At 62.0% G+C, this 18,787-nt stretch overlaps 6 protein-coding genes across 6 annotated transcripts; 2 read left to right on the forward strand and 4 right to left on the reverse strand.

Annotated features, from left to right (window-relative positions):
• Window positions 1-261: 261 nt before the first annotated feature.
• Window positions 262-1,743, forward strand: PAN0_008c3469 (PNK3P-domain-containing protein; the record flags this gene model as incomplete). The annotated part of the gene is made up of 1 exon (XM_014800970.1): window positions 262-1,743. One exon carries the CDS (start codon window positions 262-264, stop codon window positions 1,741-1,743), a length of 1,482 nt encoding a protein of 493 aa, XP_014656456.1.
• Window positions 1,744-1,835: 92 nt separating this feature from the next.
• On the reverse strand, window positions 1,836-3,611 carry PAN0_008d3470 (gamma-glutamyltransferase; the record flags this gene model as incomplete). Its single annotated transcript, XM_014800971.1, has 1 exon — window positions 1,836-3,611. The coding sequence occupies one exon, from the start codon at window positions 3,609-3,611 to the stop codon at window positions 1,836-1,838; it is 1,776 nt and encodes a 591-aa protein (XP_014656457.1).
• A 622-nt stretch (window positions 3,612-4,233) lies between these two features.
• PAN0_008d3471 (fatty-acyl coenzyme A oxidase) lies at window positions 4,234-6,300 on the reverse strand (the record flags this gene model as incomplete). Its single annotated transcript, XM_014800972.1, has 1 exon — window positions 4,234-6,300. One exon carries the CDS (start codon window positions 6,298-6,300, stop codon window positions 4,234-4,236), a length of 2,067 nt encoding a protein of 688 aa, XP_014656458.1.
• A 1,392-nt stretch (window positions 6,301-7,692) lies between these two features.
• PAN0_008c3472 (uncharacterized protein) lies at window positions 7,693-10,761 on the forward strand (the record flags this gene model as incomplete). The annotated part of the gene is made up of 1 exon (XM_014800973.1): window positions 7,693-10,761. The coding sequence occupies one exon, from the start codon at window positions 7,693-7,695 to the stop codon at window positions 10,759-10,761; it is 3,069 nt and encodes a 1,022-aa protein (XP_014656459.1).
• A 592-nt stretch (window positions 10,762-11,353) lies between these two features.
• On the reverse strand, window positions 11,354-16,901 carry PAN0_008d3473 (six-hairpin glycosidase; the record flags this gene model as incomplete). The annotated part of the gene is made up of 4 exons (XM_014800974.1): window positions 11,354-14,824; window positions 15,101-15,311; window positions 15,588-16,457; window positions 16,519-16,901. 4 exons carry the CDS (start codon window positions 16,899-16,901, stop codon window positions 11,354-11,356), a joined length of 4,935 nt encoding a protein of 1,644 aa, XP_014656460.1.
• A 216-nt stretch (window positions 16,902-17,117) lies between these two features.
• On the reverse strand, window positions 17,118-18,746 carry PAN0_008d3474 (glycosyltransferase family 31 protein; the record flags this gene model as incomplete). Its single annotated transcript, XM_014800975.1, has 1 exon — window positions 17,118-18,746. One exon carries the CDS (start codon window positions 18,744-18,746, stop codon window positions 17,118-17,120), a length of 1,629 nt encoding a protein of 542 aa, XP_014656461.1.
• Window positions 18,747-18,787: the final 41 nt, after the last annotated feature.

The following is an 18,787-nucleotide window of genomic DNA, read 5'->3' on the forward strand; positions in this document are numbered from 1 at the left end:
AATTTTTCTAAGGCGTGCTCGGGCCATCCAGACGCATTGCGGCATGGCTTGGCCATCCTCACTCCCGACGACCATCTTGCTCAGTTTATTGCCGCCACACATCGGCGTCTATGCAGCACAGATAGCTGAGATCACTTCGCAGCAACGCCGTAAACGACCGTTACCGTGTGGCTGCCACGAGCTACGAAGCCCTCGAGCGCTTGTGCGGCGTGCTTGACTCGGCGCAGCCCTCGCGTGCCTGTGCTGCGCGCCGCACTCTCCATGAAGCGCACCCTCGACACCAGCGCCGACACGGCAACCAAGAAGGCGCGCGACGACTCTTCTGATGGCGATGAACCCGTCTTGCCCCTCAAAGCACCAGGCACGTCTGCGGCAAAGGGCACTGCGGCAAAGGGCGCACCGAGTCCCAAATTGGCATCCATCTTCCAGCCGCGCTCCACGTCTTCTGCGGCTGGCAGTTCCTCTTCGGGATCAGGACTGAAGTGGCTCAGTCCGATCGGACCGGCCAAGAGCTGCTTACACGGAGTATACGGCGAGCCGGCGCCCAGCGCCAAGGTGGCGTTCTACGACTTGGACGGCACCATCGTGCGGCCCAAGGGCGGCAAGACGTTTCCGAGCAAGACGGACGAGTACGACTTTGAGTTCCTCTTCTCGTCGCCGCGTGTGGGCCTCGGCGGTGCCTCGTCCGATCGCTCCGTTGTAGCACGTATCCGCCAGCAACACGCACAGCAGTTTGCCATCGTGCTCATCACGAATCAGAAGCAGACGGCGTACTCGGCGAAAAACGGGCTGGCGACGTGGAAGAAGAAGATGGCGCACATTGCCGCGGCGATCGATGTGCCCATGCGCGTGTTCGCTGCGCTCGGCGACGATGTCTACCGCAAGCCGAGACTGGGATCGTGGGTCGAGTTTACCGAGCGCTGGAATATGGGCGTCGAGGTGGACCGGGAGAGCAGCTTCTTTGTGGGCGATGCGGCGGGGAGGAGCAAGTACCGCGACCACCAAGACACGGACCTCAAGTGGGCTCTTAATGCGCGCATCCGCTTCTTCACGCCCGAAGAGTACTTTCTCGGCAAGGCCAAAGAGTACGACGTGCCCACGCGACCGTGGAGTCCGTCGGCACTAAAGCCTGGTCCATCGCTGAAAGGGCTGGTCGCGCTGCCGGAGGACGAGATGGTGAGCGTCGATCTGTCCGAGCTGGACGAGGGCAAGGACGGTCGTGGCATCGTGCTGGGCGACGGCGCGGGTGGGGCCGAGATCGTGCTGTTTGTTGGGGCGCCTGCGTCGGGCAAGACGTTTCTGTTCCAGCGCGTGTTTGCACCCGCCCACTACGTGCATGTGAACCAGGACGCGCTGCGCACGCGCGACAAGTGTCTGCGCGTCGTCGCCGACACCATCGCCGCGGGCCAGTCGTGTGTGGTGGATAATACGAATCGCGACCGCGCGACGCGCAAGCACTACATCGAGCTGGCACGGCAGACGGGCGCGCGCATCCGGTGCGTGTACTTCGACGTGCCCAAGCACGTGTGTGTGCACAACAACCATTTTCGCGCCCACCACGGCCCCGCGGCAGACCACGAGGCAAAACGCGATATCTTGCCGTTCACGGCGATCGACAGCTGGTTCAAGCAGGTCCAGCCACCAAGTCGGTCAGAGGGGTTCGATGCTGATGTGCTGCGCATCACTTGGCGCTTCCACGGCAAGGATGACGTGCAGACCGAGTACAATCTGTACTACCACTAGCGTATCGTCACGGGGCAACATATTGATTTTTGATTCACATGACATTGATTGCATCTCCACGACATTGGATGAGGGAAAGGGGAGGGGCAGGTTTAGATCTGGGCGATGGCTTGTCCGTCGGCGCGCGGATCGGATCCTGCGGCCCAGACGAGCTTACCGGCGTTGTTGTGGACTTTCTGAATCACCTGGCCCCTTCCGAACTGGAATCTGCCCCAGCCGCTGACGAGCTTGACCTTGTGGCCCATGTTTTCGAGCTGGTCCACCACCTGCTGGCTGACTCCCTCTTCGAAGTACACTTCGCTGGTGGCGCCTTCTGGGCCAGCCATGCCTGCGCCGATGCAGAAGCGCGGGGCGTCCAGTGCGTCCTGCACGGTGAATCCGTGGTGGAGGATGTTCATGAGCACCTGGACCTGGCCCTGGGGTTGCATGAAGCCGCCCATCACGCCGAAGCTGAGGAAGAGCTCGTCGCCGCGCGTAGCCATGGCGGGGATGATGGTATGGTACGGTCTCTTGCGCGGCGCAACGCAGTTCGGATGGCCCTCGGACAGCGTGAATCCCGCACCGCGGTTCTGGAGGGTGAAGCCACATCCGGCGGGAACGGCGCCCGTGCCAAAGCCGGCGTAGTTGGAGTTGATAAAGCTGCATGCATTGCCCTCCTTGTCCGTGACGGAGAAGTAGACCGTATCGCACGTATTGGCCGGACTGCCCTTTTCGAGGTCCACACTGGCACGCGACGCATCAAACAGCTGCGCCCGCTGCGCAAGGTATCGCTGGTCCAGCAGCAGCTTAGCTACATCGTGCTCCGAGTGGTGCGGGTCCGACACATGGTACCTCGTATCGGCAAATGCCAGACGCAGCGCCTCGATCAGCGCATGCAGATACTCGACACCATTGTGCTCCACCGTCGCAAGATCCGCCACCTTGCCCTGGTTCTGAAGCTCGTCCAGAATCCCCAGCGCAACAAGCGTCGTCAAGCCCTGTCCGTTCGGAGGACACTCGTACATCGTCACGCCCTCGCTGCCGGCCAGATCACCTGCTTTGGCGGGGTGGTTGTACGTGTACTGGATCGGCGTCACTTCCTCCGTCCCGCGCTCGAGGTGGTCCTGAAGATCCTCGAGCTCCAGCACACCGCCCTGGCTCTTGACCAGATCGACGATGGCCTGCGCAACGCGGCCCGTGTAGAAACCCTCTTTGCCCTTGGTGGCGAGCTCGCGGAAGGTGCGTGCGAGGTTGGGCATGCGCATCAGCTCGCCCGTCCTGGGCGCCCTACCTTCGAACAACATCTCGTCCGCATTGGCCGATGCAGCCTTGATGAGCTTTTCGCTACGTCCCCACAGATATGCCGTGTTCTCATGCACAGGGTAACCCTGTTCGGCCAGCCTGATCGCCGGCGCAAGGATATCGTGCATGGACAGCTTGCCGCTACCCAGCTTCTCCACCGTGTCGATCCAGGCCGCGGCTGCACCGGGGACCGTAACGCTGTGGATGCTGTTTCCCGGGATCTCGACACCGTCCACACCCTTCTGGCGCAGCACGTCGAGTGTCATGGCCTGCGGTGCACGGCCCGAGCCATTGAACGCACGAACCGTCCGCTTCTGCGCATCGTAAAACAGGCAGAAGGCATCGCCGCCAATGCCCGTGTTGCAGGGTTCGGTGACATTGAGTGCCGCCGCCACCGCCACTGCTGCATCGGCAGCATTACCACCGGCATTGAGAATCTCGATGCCCGCCGACGACGCCAGCGGCTGCGACGACGCCACCACGCCCTTGGTCGAGAGCACCGTGGAGCGGCGCGATGCAAAGCGCATGTACGAGGCGTTGTGGTGCGGGTCGGTCACCGACCAGTCAAACGCTGCGCGTGAAGCCATGTTCGCAAAGTTGAGTATACGAATGTCGGTGGACAAGGTGCGCGGAGGGATTATATCTGTGCGAGGGGGAAGGTGTGGTAAGACGGAACAAGACGGGCGTAAGTGCAATTCAAAGACACAGCAAGACCGATAAGCTGCTGTGGTTGTGGGGGCAAAAGTGGGGGAGAGCGGAGTGAATCCAGCCGAAGTTGGCGTGTGCACGAGCGCATCCACCTCGCAAAGCACCTCGGCGACTTTGCCGGGCCAATCCTGCACTCACTCGGCAATACAAATCGAACCATGGCCAGTCACCACATGGCCGCCCACTGCGACACTTGTCACCCCCCTTGCCAACTTTGAGCCTTGTTGCTCGTTTGATCTTGGTCCGGGATCATACTCTGCCCAAATAGCCGGCAACGAGATCGGCAAAGCTACTCCAGAAGAGCAAGCGCATGGCGGCAAACAGCACAACCGGGGCGGCAAACAAGCACCGATGCGGATCGGCGATCGTGTCGACCCTTGCTACGGGCCTCTCGTGCAACCCACGCGCTTTTGGTAGGGCTGCCTCGCACACGCAACTCTACGCTACAGGGAAGGTGACTTATTCCAACGAAACAAGGGTCTATGATATACACGTAGCAGGTCAGAGCTTGGAGCGGGGGAGGTCCGAGTCGATATCGGTGGTCTCCAAGTCGTTGATATCGACGTTCCACCTGACCGAGTTGAGCGGCTCGCGGAGGGCGAAGTCGAAGAGCGCCTCGTAGACGTTGCCGTCCGAACGGCCGAGGGCCGAGTTGAGGAGATAGTCGGGCACGGCGAAAGCGTCGACAAGCGCCACGGCGTTGGGACGGAGCTCGGCCATGATCTCCTGGACCTTGGAACCGAGGAGGTGGAACTGCTTGCCGTCAATGTAGCCCGAGGCGAGGAAGTCGGCCGACTCCTGCTCCATGGTGTGGCATGCCCAGAGGAGGAAGATCTTCTGGACAATCTGGCGCAGGGCCGGCTGCGAGTTGAGCTTCTCGTCCTTGAGGATGGCCATGCCAAAGTTGCGCACCAGCAGGTACTGCGAGTGCGCCTTGGAGCAACGGTACAGCTCGACGAGGAGCGAGTTCCAGGAGCGCTTGGCATCGTCGCGCAGCGCCAGCGTCTGCTCGGTCAGATAGGCGGCACGGTGACCAAAGGCACGCATGAAGAAGAGCGGGTCGTACAGATCGCCCGAGAACTGAATGGCGGCCTTCTCGTGCTTGTTGTCGAGGTAGCGCTGCATGTAGTCGGTGGTGATGTTCTTGTCCACCTTGCCACGACCGCTCTTGATGGCACGCATGGTCTTGAAGAGGTAGCGCGTGCACTGCTGCGAAAGCATGTACGAGTCACCCTCCCACGTGGCGTTGGGCAGGTAGTTTGCGTAGAACTCGGGCAGACCCGAGGCCATGGAGTAGCCGTGACCACCACACGCCTTGCGGCACACCTCGATGGCATCGCTGGCATAGAGCGTGGTGAGCGACTTGAGACCCGAGCTGGATGCATGCGTGTCGGCGAGCAGCGAGAGATCGCCCGACTCAATGTTGGCCTGGTTCTGCTCGTAGAGCTCAAACATGAAGCGCGAGGTGTAGTGGAATGCAAACGCCTGTGCGAGGATGGGGAAGAGACGGATCTGAACCATGGTGTAGTCGAGCACCTGCGTCTCGAGCGGCTTTCCGTCCTGGCCGAACTTGGGCGCATCGCGGTCGGCAAACTGCCTGCGGACGGCGCAGTATCGGATGGCGACCGTGACGGCGCGCATGAGCACGGTGGAGGCATCGCGCACAATGTTGGCGCGCACCCAGGTGAGCGTGCCGTAGGCGAGCTTGGCGTTGGGAGGCGGGAGGTACTTGCCCGTCTCTGGCTCCACCTTGGAGAAGCGCGCGAGGAGGTTGAGGTGCGGGACGCGGACGTGCTCAAAGAGCATGAAGCCGTTGTCGGTGGTGTTGTAGCCGGCCTTGGGACCGATGTCGCCGATGGTGCGGCCGGGGAGGACCTCGCGCGTCTTGACGTCGCGGATGGGAACGACAAAGGGGTGGGGGCCGTAGTTCTTTCCGTTGGTGATGAGCTGTGCCATGACGACGGCGTGGTCTGCGGTCCTGCCGAGGCCGCCGATCCACCACTTGGAGGCGGTGAGGGTGGGGCTGTGGATCTCCCACTCCTGCGACTCGGGGATCCAGGTGGCGGTGGTCTCGATGCCCTGCACGTTGGAGCCGTGGCCGAGCTCGGTCTGGGCGTAGCATCCGATGATCTGATACTTGGATGCGGGCTCGTAGAAGACCTTGCGCTGCTCGTCGTTGCCCTGGTTGTAGAGGGTGGTGAGGAACATGCTCTTGTGGAGGCCCATGGGGCCGGGGATGTCTGCGAGCTTCTCGGCCATGTTGATCTCGGTCTGACCCCACTGGTGCTCGTCTGCGAGCTGGGCGAGGCGCTTGTCCTTGAGCATGGCGCGGCGGAACTTGTCAGCGCGGCCGTAGTATGCGTCGGAGGTCTTGTCAAACACGGGGTCCTGGCTGAGGATGGAGACGAGGCGCTCCTGGAGCTCGAGGTGGTCCCTGCCGTGGATGTACTCGGCCATGGCGCGCGAGTCGAACGAGGCCTTGGAGCGCTCGTGTGCGAGGAGCTCGGAGCCGGAGACACCGGCGGGCTTGAGACCCGCGGGGAGCTCGATAAAGCGAGGGGGCGCCATGATGTGCGGGTGGCGACGGGGGTTCTAGATTGGATCGAAGCGGTGCAAATGCAGCAGAAGGTGGTACAAGGTGGATGGTGGTTGGTGTTTGGTGGCGAGAAAGGAGGAGGAGGAGGAGGTGGGCGTGGGGTAGATGGATGCGGGGCCGGATGTGGATCGAGTGCAAGTATATAAGCCAAGAGAGGCGGGGCTGCAAGCGTGGGTAAGAAGATCGAGCCGGGCCGTTGATGGTTACACACGGCATGCCGAGTGGATGGAGCCGGTGAGGCGCGGCAGCGACTGAACCGGAATCGAGGCAGAATTGGGCAGCACGGCTCGGCTTGGCGCGTAACCGGTTTTGGCGGATGGATCGCCGACTGCACCCGCGTGCCAAACTCTGCCAACCGCGTGCAGCTGCTGCTGTGCACTGCTTCCCCACACATCACGCCGAGTCTCACCAAGTTGCGGCAGTGGGCTGGGCTGGGCTGGGCTTGGGCTTGGCTGGACGGACGGGCCGCGGCCCCGCAGGCGGTGATGATGTAAAGCTCGCCCCCCGCCCACCGGCTACTCGATGCACGCAATGGCCGGCGTTGGCAGAGTGGATGCGCGCATTTTTCTGTGTTCTGGAATGCGATTTTCCAGCCAATCGCAGCCTCCGCCCTCTTTTTTGCCGGTCGCATCGGCTCAGCTGCACATCCAGCTCCGGCGAGCCCGTCTCTAGCATGTTTGTTAACACGACGTAACAGCAATGTTGCAACTGTTCGGCTGTTCGGCCTGACACGAAGTAGGAATATTTCCTCTCTCTCTCGCACGCGAAACGCAATGCAGCCCGGCTTCCGTGGGAGCTGAGTCGAACGAGCCAAGATTTCGCCTTTGGGCGCGTTCCCATGCAGGTCCACAGCGTGGCTGCAAGATGGGAGGACAGCGTCGCCGTGCATCGGCCTCCTTGCTCAGACGGGGGCGGCCACGCACGAGTCTCTTCCTCGCTCGCTCGCAACTCCGTCAAACTCCTCGGACTTGGCCATCCGCCTTGCTATCCATCCCGTTCGTTCGGTCGTCCGTCCACCTTCGCCCATCCACTCTTCGTCGTCGCTGCTGCTGCTGCTCATCGCGCTGCTACTGCGACAAACGCACACTCTATCTCCGTAGCTACTTTTTCGCACACCGCTCTTGCACCACGAGCTGGATCGAGCTCGAGACTCTCCATCGCGTGGCAGCATCATTGCGGCTCCAGGTTTGCATGAGAGACACGCTCGTCTAGCCGATACCGAGTGCGCCTCGCCCTCGAATCACACGCACGTTTCTCCTCGTCGCTCAACACCGCCTTCCCCTCCCCCTCGCCCAACCCAGCTCGCTATCTGATACCTTGGCTGCCCTCCCCCAACCTTCCTTCCGCCTCGCTCGCATCTGGACATGCCCAGGCATCTCGCTTCAGGGCATCAGGCCAATTCATCACAACCTCACCTCCAAGCCAACCCTTCCACCACCACCACCACCTCCTCCAACCACCGCCTCCTCCCACCCCTTCACACCGCTCTCGCTTCGGCCCCGTCGTCCCTGCCATCGCGATCCACCCTGACACCGCCTCTCTATCCTCTCGCCGTCACCTCGCCTCGTCCAGATCCTTCCACCTATCCTCATCCTAGCTACCTCGCCAATCGACCCTCGTCGCCCTACTCAACACCATCCCACCGTCACCTCGCCAGTCCACGCAACACACCCACCTCCGCCTCGCATCCTACGCACACGTCTTCACCGCCCGTCAACATGTCGTCCGCCTCGGATCCTGCCGCCTCTTCCGCACAGGCTGCCAACGACGCGTCCAAGAAAAAGTCGACAAAGAAGGCCGTCTCCTGCGAACCATGTCGTCGCCGCAAACTCAAATGCGACCGTGGATGGCCCTGCGGCGCTTGCCGCGATCGCAACGAGTCGAGCAAGTGTGAGTGGGCAGAGGGCGTCCGTCCACAGACCACCGGCCGCGACACCGGAGACGCCTCCCAAACAAACGACCGTCTCGATCGTCTCGAAGCCATGATGGGTACCATCGCCGCATCCCTCGGCGTCGATTTGCCCGGCGCAAAGAACTCGCCCGCCTCGGCCACTCTCACTCCGGGCGGCGTCGCACAACGCAAGTACTCCTCCTCCAGCTCCCTCTCCACCAACCCGGGCAGCGCCAACGCTTCCACCTCCAAACTATCCACCCTCGCCGAACTCGGCGCAAGCGAGGCCAACCGCGCTGCCCTCGCTGCCACCTCCACCCGTTCCGATGATCCACAGCCATCCTACGGCATCGGCCCCATCTCCTGGGGTTTCGGCTTCGGCATCTCCCAAACCAGCCAGGTCTCCTCGGAAGAACTCACGCGCAGAACGCTCTTTGAGCTCTACAAACTCCTCCCCGACAACAGCACCGTCCGCGCACTCACCGATTTCTACTTCCGCGAGCTGTCCTGGATGGCGCACCTCCTCCCCGAAGAGACCTTCCGCAAACGCCTCTGCACCGTCGAGGAGCAGCGCCTCTTTTGGGACGGCCGTCCCGACGCCTATCGCTACGAAGAGATGCGTGACTCGCTGCGCCTCGTCGCCACCATCCACGCGCTCTGCGGCGCCGTGCTCGTGTTTGGCGAGCCCATCGAAGCCGACTCGCTCCCGGAAAAGTACGGCAAGCAGGCCTTCACCATCTTCCTCGACGCCGCACAGCACGCCCTCTCCATGCTCGACATATACGAGGAGCTCCACATCGACAACGTCCGCACCATGATCCTGCTCAGCTCGTGCCTCAGTGCGCTCAAGGGCCCCGCCGTCGGCTCGGCCATGATCGCCAACATCTGCTTCATGGCCTACGCGCTCCAGCTCGACGTCGAGCCGCCCAAGACGCTGCCGTTCGAAGAGCGCAAGGACCGCATCAGCCTCTTTGCAACCATCTGCATCCAGGACTGGTTCTCCGCCGGCAACGTCAAACGCAGCTACATGATCGATCCGGCTAACACCAGCCTCCCCTCGCTCTTTGGGCCCGACGCCGACACCAACGACATCATCGCCGTGCCCATGCGCTACAAGCTCAAGCTCAGCGACGTCTCGCGTCGCGCCAGCCATCGCATCCGCATGAGCGAGGACGAGGCGTACGAGTTCACCAAGCAGCTTCACCAGGAGGTCGTCGCCATCGAGGCTTCTATTCCTGAGCATCTGCGCTTCGACGAGTCGCTCATCGACTCGGACGATCCGGACAACCCGGAACGCTGGCATCGTAGCGCCATGGCGCTCGCCGTGCAGATGCAGCTGCTCACGCTGCACAAGCGCTTCTACGTGCAGTCGTGGTCGAATCCAAAGTACAAGGAGTCGCGCGACATTAGCTTTGCGGCGTCCATGCTGATCATCAAGGTCTTCCGCAACGCGTTCAAGTGGTTCACGCCGCGCGAGAATGCCACGCTGGACGAACAGCGCGCCATGATCGGCGAGGGCATGCGCACGCAGCACAACTCGGTGTCGCGGCTGTGGTTCTTTGCGCAGATGTCGATCATCTCGTCGCTGGTGCTCATCCACTTTGTGTCCATGCTCGATACGCATCCGCAGGAGTCTTGCGATTGGGATAGCTCCGAGCTGCGCGCGCAGATTACGGACGACCTCAAGTTTGTGAGGCTGTTGTTGCAGGCGCTGTCGAGCAAGTCGAAGCTGGCTCTGGATGGCGCAAGGGCGATTCAGCCGCCCGAGTCGAACCGGAACAAGCGCAAGGCAGACGAGGCAGTGGGTCCCGCGGGGAGTGTTCGTGGGGGAGGGCCGTTGGGAAGCAGGTCGATGGACAGTCTGCCGATTCGCAATCCGAGCTGGTATTCGGCATCGTCGGGATACTCGAACGGATCTACGCCTGGATTGGCACAGCGCACACCGCCTGCGTACAACTCGCCCGGTTCGAGCAGCAATAGCTCGCACAGTCTGGCGCATTCGTCCGAACTCGCCCGTCCTAAACTGCCTTTCGATGGGCAGGTGGCACCTGCGACGGCGAACTCGTTCGACGACATTGAAGCACTGTGGCAGAAGCAACCGTGGCAAACTGCATCGCTACGTATGGGTACCTCGCCTGCCAACGCCATGAATCGTGCCGGTAAGACACGTGCTGCATCCGGAAGCAACGCGGTAGGGGGGTATCAAGGACAGAAGGCAGTTGGGGTTGGTAGCGAGGGGACACCGGATTGTCCGTATATCAACGCTAGCTTCTTCGGGCCCGATGCGAGTTTCAACGATCTCGCAAGGGCCGAGGCGGCAATTGGACGACAGGATGCTAGTTTCGGCTATCCAGTGGCTCCGCTGAGCCCGTTTACAGCATCGTTTATTAACTCGCTCGATCAGTACGTGGCGAGCTTGGAGGAGCCACTGCCGTCAAGTAGCCCCGCGGTCGTGGCGATGCCCAGTGCGACGGGGACTATGGCGTTGCCGCAGAGCCATGCACTCGTCCAGGCGAACAATGATGCGGGCACCGGTGCTTGATCCCGCACCCTCTCACCAGAAGTGGTATCGGGTACGGATCAATGCCCCCTGCATCTGTTGATTTATTGGCACTCGTGGAATTGTACACCATCTCTCCGGCAGTAGATTGCGTTGAGGGAATGCACAGTCGCGCTTAAATGTGTGGAGCAGTCGAATGCCGTGTCGACCAAAAGCGCTCTGAGAATCGCTACAATCGACAGCCGAGGTCTCTTGCAGATTCTGATAAGTTAAGTTACTGACAGTCCCGAGATCTTGTCTCGACGCTGAGCTGGGTGGAACGTCCACCTGGCTCAGTGGGGCGTAGGAAGCGAGAAATGCCGCAACCCACCTGTCACCGAGTGTCGACTTCCGGACAAGTGTTGGATGTCGGCCGTGCAAATGCACACCTCCTTTGCTCACGAGGAGGCTCGAACAGCCATCATCTGTCACGCTCGTCCACGCACGACTCTGTTGTCGTGCAATGCGGTGTTCCTGTCCAATCTATGAAATTGCGAGCCGCATCCAAAACAAATCCTGTCCGGCGAGGGGCCACGACCTTGTCACCATTCGACACTTGCATCGAGGGACCAAGTCATGGCCCTAACTTCGCCATCTAAATCAACACGGACATCATCACCAGCGCGGGTACCACCGCTGCCGCCATCAACTTGGGCGCGAGGTTGGGTGCGGCGTTGGACTTGCCCTGGGCATCGGTGATCCTGACCACATCACCGTTGGCGTGGTCGCGCTTGGCGGCGTTCATGAGCATCATAAACGCCAGCGACTCGGACGATGTATCGCCCTGCCTAACAAAGGCCAGAACATCCACGACTGGATATCCATCCCTAAACTGTCCGATCGGGTTGAGCGCAGTCGCCAGCGAGCGGTAGATCAAATCGGCCTGTCCAATCCACCTATCGTTCCCCGGCGCCAGCGATGCAAGCCTATACGTAGCGTAGGCAATAAGTGCTGTACCGGCCGTGTCGAAGAACGTCGAGCGGTCGGACATGTAGTTGTGAAACAGCAGCGCACGTTCGTCGAGCAGCGGATACGCCGCATCGAGGATCTCGTTCATCCACGCCACCAGATCGTTCTTCTGCGCAACCATGGCCTGCGACGCCTGGCTCTGCTCGATCGTCGCCAGCGTCCGCGCCATCCCCGCAAGCACCCATCCATTACCCGTCGCCCACGCCCCACCATCCGTCCACGTGCGGTTGTCCGGAAGATAAATGTGGCCCCACAGGTTGGTGGCTGCGCCCTGGGTGAGACGCATGCCATCGCGGTAGAGTCGGATCTGATCGTACGCCAGCTGGAGCAGCGTATTGTTGCGCGTGACGAGCCCGTAGAACGCGAGGTAGGGAGGCATCATGTACATGGCATCGCTCCACAGCGCCACGTACTGCAGGCGGTGGCTGATGGCGCCCGCGCGCGATCTCGGGGCGCGTCGCAGCACCATGTCGAGCGTAGCGCGTGCCGAGTCGGCGTAGAACCCGCTGCCCATCGCGCCCGTCTGGCGGTCGATCTCTCCGTCGAGCCACGCGGCGAGCAGCACCTCGGGTCCGGGCGCAGCACCGTCGAGCGAGCTACCCGTGCCGAGCTGCTCGTCGCCCGTGATGCGGAACGCCAGCCGGCCCAGACTGTCCTGGCGTGAGGCAGAGTGGTACGCCATGCCGATCACCTCGTTCGGCGGGCCCGAAGCACCGCGGTTCAGGCCAGGACGGTAGGGCGGACCGCCGGACGAAGACGAAAACACCGACCAGCCAGGAAAGTCGAGCTCGAGCAGTGCCGCTTGGCTCACGCCCTGCTCCCACGACGCACGCTGGCCGGCAAGCATGCCCATCTTGGCCATGTCGCTCATGGTGCTGTTCACCGAGCTCCCGCGCTTGTGCAGCACCCCCGCGGATGCAGTGGGCGAGAGCGAGACAGCCAGCACGAGCGCAGCGGCCAGCACGCTCTTGGCGCCCACCGTGGCGGTGCGGCCCTGTCGCCTGACGGGCTTGCGCGAGCTGAGCGTAGGCACACCCACCACCTCGGCGTCGTCGGCATCGCGGAGCACCACGAGCGTGCCGTTGGATCGGAAGGCGCCGAGATCGCCTGTAGCCGACCACGTCTCGGGATCAACCTCTCCCGCCTCAGAAAAGTGTGCAACAACGTTGCCGCGCACGTGCACTTCGCCCATGGGATCACCCGCCTGACCAGCCGGCCTGTCGCCCGCAATAGCAAGCCCCGCGTCCGAAGCGATGCGGGTCTGGAGCAGCTTGACTTCTGCCGCGACCGAGGGCGGGCCGACGTGCGCAGGCACCTGCATGCCCGCCGTCTCGTGCTCGGCGAACGCCTGCAGATCAAACGCATGCGTGACGCTGACGGCAGCCGTGACGGCCGCCTTCTTGAGCTGCGGCACATATCCGTTCAGGACGGCACAGCCGAAATGGGCACGCAGCGAGTCGAGTAGCGCCTGCGGCACTGTGTCTCCGCGTCCTGCGATCATCAAGGTGCGGACGCGCGAGCAGCCGACGGCGCTGCGTGCGCTGTTGTACACCAGCGTGTCGGCCAAGCTGTTGCGGGCAAAGCTGCCGTTGCGCAGAGTAAAGAGCTTGTTGGTGGCTGCCCACGAGGCGAGGGGCGAGCGGCGTGTGCGGCTAGCCAGAGCGCCGGCGAGCGAGGAAGCGCCTTCTGCCGTGGCGTAGACGAGCGTAGGCTGGGCGCGAGCGAACGCGGCCGAGGCAGCCGGGTTGGGATCGTCGTAGCTCGATGTGGGCAGGTCGGCGGTGATGGCCGCGCCGGTGTAGAGGGCTGTAAGGGCAAGCGCAAAGCCGAGCGGCGTACGCGTGGCCATGAGTTCGGAAGCTGGCGAGTGCAAGCCCACGCATGCCTCGACAAAGATGTGGTCGTTGGTGTTGGGGATCTTGTCGGCGGGGAACGCGGCGAGGTTGGAGGTGACGCCAGCGACGAGGTGGGAGTGCTTGACGTCGAGCCAGTCGGAGCTGGTGGCGTTCCAGTAGTGGGACTGGGTATGCTCGATGACATCGCGGGCGGAGGTGTCGGGCCCGAGCAGGGAACCCGGGCTGCCGGCTGCGAGCACCGCATCGAAGGCGTAGAGGCGCAGGCGGTGAGACGCGCCGAAGTGGTCGGCGACAAGACGGGTCGCTTCTTGAAGATCAGCGTCGGGGACGATGATGAGCGCCGAGGAGTCGAGGAAGGCGAGCTGGAGCACGGCGCGGATGGACTTGGCGGTGGTGTAGACGCCGATGGCGGAGCGTGCGCCGTTGCTCGCGAGGGCTTGCGGGAGCGAGGTGGGGCATCGGGACTCCAGCTGGTTGGGAGGGAGGACGACGGTGTTGTATCGCGAGCTGACCGAAGTGTGTGCGTTGGAGAGGAGCGCGACGAAGCTCTCGTAGCCGTCAGACTCGGCGGCTACCGCAAGCACAGTCTGCGGCACAGGCGCCGAGGAAAGCTTGATGAATCCGGTCGCAAATGAAGTTGCGTCCGCTGCGACCTGCTGGTTCGATTTCGCCGTTCCATATATCGCACGTTTAGCGCTGCGTTCCGATCCATTCGCGCCGTGCTTGATGAGGTCGGCAATGTCGTTGATCTCCTTGCGCGGCCTCAGCGCGAGGTCGAATCCGGCGGGCGAGTTCGCATTGCGGTAGATGGCCGACTCGTCGGGTTGGCGTGTCTGCGAGACGTCTGCCTGGCGAGTGAGGATGAGCGGGTGGATGAGCGGCTGGTAGGATCGCGAGACGTAGATCGACGCTGCGAGCGCTGCGACGAGCACGAGGATGAGCACCAGCGAGGTGTCGTCGATGACGAGCGAGAGCGCCATCGTAGGCGATGCTAGTCCAAAGAGCTTGGGTGAAGCGTTGTGGGAAAGAGAGAGTGCTTGCGGCTTTCTACGACATCCAGATGGAGGGAAGGGGGGAGGGTAGAAGGGTGAGGACGACGAATGCTGATGGGAGGACGCGCAACGAAGGGCGGTGGAAGCTGTCGGTGCTGGATTCCCGCGCTTCGGAGGATGACAGGCGCCTTCGAGACGCAGTGGAGGGAGGAGCGCGCGGGGGAAAGCTGGAAGCTGACTCTGCCTTCCCTTTCGTCACTCGGAAGAAAAGCGCAGGCGATGCAGGGCCGAGGTTGGCATTTTGGCTTCTTTTTTTTTTTCGGCTGGTTGGATGCGTCATGCGTCTCAGCTCGGTCTCGGCGAGACGTGCAGCTGCGAGGGCGGTTTAAGCTCGCCCTTTCCTCGCGCCTCTCCTCTCGCCTTTTGGAATGCGCTTCGGCGATCCGTGCGGGCGCTCGACTTTATCGAGCATCCTCCACCGAGCGCATCGGAGTCGCCGACATGCTCCTACCCCTGCATCGTCACGGCTCGAGCTCGACGTCGCGATAAGCTGGGCGCTTGGATCGCCTGGATCGCCTGGATCGATTGCGACGAGCCAAGCGCGCGCGCACACTCGAGCTGCAGCTGCGCAAAACGCTGCACCGCCCAGCGCAGTGAGCAATGCTTGGCGCGCTCCCAGCCCACGCCACGACGCCCTGCCAAGACCGAGAGCGCGCGTGCTTGCCCAGACCAGACCCTGCCTCGGCATTGACTCTCAAGTGCCGCCATATTGTTCACCGCTCGCCTCGCCTCACCCACGCGCATCGGAGACGATCCGCTTCCGCACATCTCTGCTGGCATGCATTCGCTACAGAGCAGATCGCATTGCATTCAGCCCCCCTCTCCTCTTCTGCAGGCATGGTCGCCTGCGCGTGTTAAGCTTGGCTCTGCTTGGCGCTTCCACTTGCGATGCGAATCGAGATCGAGTCAGCCTCCGTACCCGATGTGCCATCCGCAATGCTTTTGCACTCACCTGTCGGCTCGACCCTGCGACAGCGATGCAGCTCGACGCTCGAGGTAGCGTCGGAGGTATGTCTTGGCCCCGTCAACGATGACATCGGGGGGCTGCAGCATCGCCTGGTCGTATGTCGCCAGCCAGTATCCGTGTCTCTCGTCGTCGCACCTCATGCGCAGCTCCTTCCACTGCGACCGGTCCGATCCGAGATACTGTCGCGCCCGACTCAGCCACGTTGCTTCCGCCTTGCCCCACAGCTGCTGCAGCACCGCCTGAACCCCGTAGCCCACCATCGACGTATGCTGAGCCTCGGCCCAAAGCCTAAGCCTCTCCATCCCCAGCCTCCTTCGCTCCTCCAGCGTCATGTGCATCTGTCCCACTGCCGTCGAATCGTTATCCCTCGCCAGCTGAATCTGAGCCCCGACCACCTCGATCCTCGTCCTGGCATTGCGTAGCATCGTCTCGCGCAGCCGCTCGAACCACCGCTCGCCCGGCTCCATCCACTGTCGAATCACGGGGTTGAGCGAGATGATCTCCTTGAACGCAATTCGGTGCTGGTCCTTGACGAACTTGATGTCCTTGCTAAGGCATCGTCCGCCGCTCGTGCGCAGCTCCAGCGCAAGGATCGCAAAGAACGCAACCTCCAGTGTGCCGTACACGTGCTCTTCATCGTCCGGGTGGAAGCCGAGTCGCTTGAGCGTCGTCCAGATCGGACAGTACGCTTTCTTCTTCCAGCTCGGCGGAACAAACGCCAGCGTTAGGCCGCGGTGGAAGATGTCCGGAAGCGCACGGTCGGGATAGCCGTACGGCCACTGCGCCTCCATATAGTCCCACATCGGCGAACCTGCAGCCGTCTTTTGGGCAAACTCGTCCGCAAGGTCAAACGCTCTGCACACAACAGCTGCGTCAGCATGGTCCAACGTCGGAAGCTAGGGATGGGAAAACTTACTCCGCGATCTCTCTCTTGGCCCGGGTCACGTCCTCGGGTCGACCGCGCCCAGACAGTCGTCCGTCCATTCGAATCGTGCGTTCAGCCTCGGGAGGTGGCTCGCCCGGCCGCTCCGGCTTGGCATCCGAACCGCCGGGCGCCATGGATGCGCGGAATCGAGGTGTAGTCTGTCGTTGAAATCTAGAAGTGGATGTTGATCGGCGAAGTCGAGGCTGTCTCGAGTAAGAGGGGAGAGGTCGGATGATGGGAGAGGGGAAGACGACGACCGTCGAGCTAGACGCTCTAGATATAGCAGAGCGGACTCGAGTGCGGAAGCGGCCCCACCGTGCGGAAGCGGAAACATCACCTCGGCCGCACCTCGTCAACGTGCAAACGAGCTTCATTGGAACACGAGCCTGACCCCATCACTCCAACGAGCCAGGTGCGGAAGTGTGCGATGTGCGGAAACGGCCGGCGTCGGTCCTCCACCGCGCGGAGCTCGGTCGTCACGCGTCTCGCCGCCACCACCTCAATTCATCCGCTGTCACAAATCGGATCACACTCTACGTTCAATCTAAAATTTGCGACACAGCGAGGAGTCGGATGCGCAATCGGTGAGGTTAGACGGTGGGGCGATTCTTGCACTCGTGCTTGGTCTTAAAGTCGAGCACACGCTCGCCGATCCATCCGCTCGTGCGTACGCCCGTGCCCTTGTACGCCTTGCCCACGCGCACGCGATCGTGCAGCATGTAGCAGTCACCATCCTCGTCGGTCTCGGTGACCTTGATCCAGAACCACGTCGTACACCCCGCACTCTTCTCGCATTCTCCCTTGCAACTCTCCACGTCCTTGCTTCGCTCGCCCTTCTTGACGCCGCTATCCCCGCTCCCGAAAGCCTCCCAATCCTCTAGCGTCGGATTAAGCTCCACATCCTTCTTCCCTCCCTTCTTAGCGGATGCCGATACGGCGTCCAGCAGCTTGTGCGGCAAGACGTGGTCGAAGACATCCGCATACAGCACAGGGACGTTCGGTTTGGCAGTGCGGATTTGACGCTCGATAGTTGCCAGCCACTGGATCTCGGTCGGCGTAAGATGGTGGAAGTTGAACACCGGCTCGCAGAAGTTGTTCTCGTCGAAGGTAATCTCTTGCGGACGGTCGTTGATGAACCTCCCGCCCGTAGGCGCCAGTTCCTTGATCGGTGGACTGGCTGACTTGCGCAGCGCGATGCTCAACTCGGCATCCCCGCAGCAAGACGCCTCGACCTCCTTGTCGAACTTTGCTGCAAAGCCGGCATCCTTGCCGAAGCTGGCTCGCATAAGGGCACCCGAGATGACGTAGGGGCATCCGCCGTTTGCGAAAAGCTCCTGGTTGCGAACCAGGATGGATGCGCATCCATACATCTGTTGCTGCCTCGAGTTTTGCGTGCCGAGGTAGGCGAATAGCGACGGCCAGAAGACGTACGTGTCGGCCTCGTATCCAATATACCAGTCTGCGTCGGGCTGACGGTGGTAGGCATCCTGCCACATGTAGAGGAACTTCCACTTGTCCAGATTCCATCCATCCTGAAACTCCTTGACTTTTGCCAGGTCATCCTCCTGCAACAGCTTTTGCAGCTGCGCATACTGCTTCGCAAAATCAGGCTGGTGACGAACATAGTCCGACACGTTGGCGAGGGCGTTGTGCACCTCGAACTCGCCCAACTGCATGTCCGAGTCCGAGTAAAGCAACAGTTGAGGACCGCTGTAGCCAGCTTCTCCGCTGCGGTATACTTCAGGGTGGAGGGTTTGCTGCGCAAGGAGGAGCTGGACGGGAAGTCGATCGTACGCAACCGACGAGCCGGTCTTCAACACAATGACCGAACGATCCATCACCGCCTTCACTCCCGCATCAACGTCGCCGCTGGAGGGAGAAAGGCGGAGATTAGTGGCGGCCATGATCTTGTGGTATCCGCCCTGGATTTGCTCGGCGAGGTCGTGCTTGAGCTGTGCGATCTGCTCGTGTGCGGCGCGTAGCGACTCGACCTCCCGACCGTGGAACAGCAGCTCAAACACCCCGATACACATGGCCAGCATCGCACCCACCAGCACCGCTAGTCGCCAACATCGTCGTCGAGACTTGGAGGTCGAAGTTGACGCCTGCGGTTGAGGCAGCAGAGTGGTTGTCGCCGAGCTGCTGGCGTCCTCGTCGTCTGTGTACGGTACGACGATGTGCGGGGTTCGCCGCTCAAGATCACGTTTGTCGTCCGACATGTTTGCGGTGTGAAGGGTGAAAGTGATGGTGAGCTGGTCGA

The sequence above is a fragment of the Moesziomyces antarcticus genome, assembly GCF_000747765.1.
Source record: "Moesziomyces antarcticus DNA, scaffold: scaffold_v10008, strain JCM 10317, whole genome shotgun sequence".
Lineage (NCBI taxonomy): Eukaryota > Fungi > Basidiomycota > Ustilaginomycetes > Ustilaginales > Ustilaginaceae > Moesziomyces > Moesziomyces antarcticus.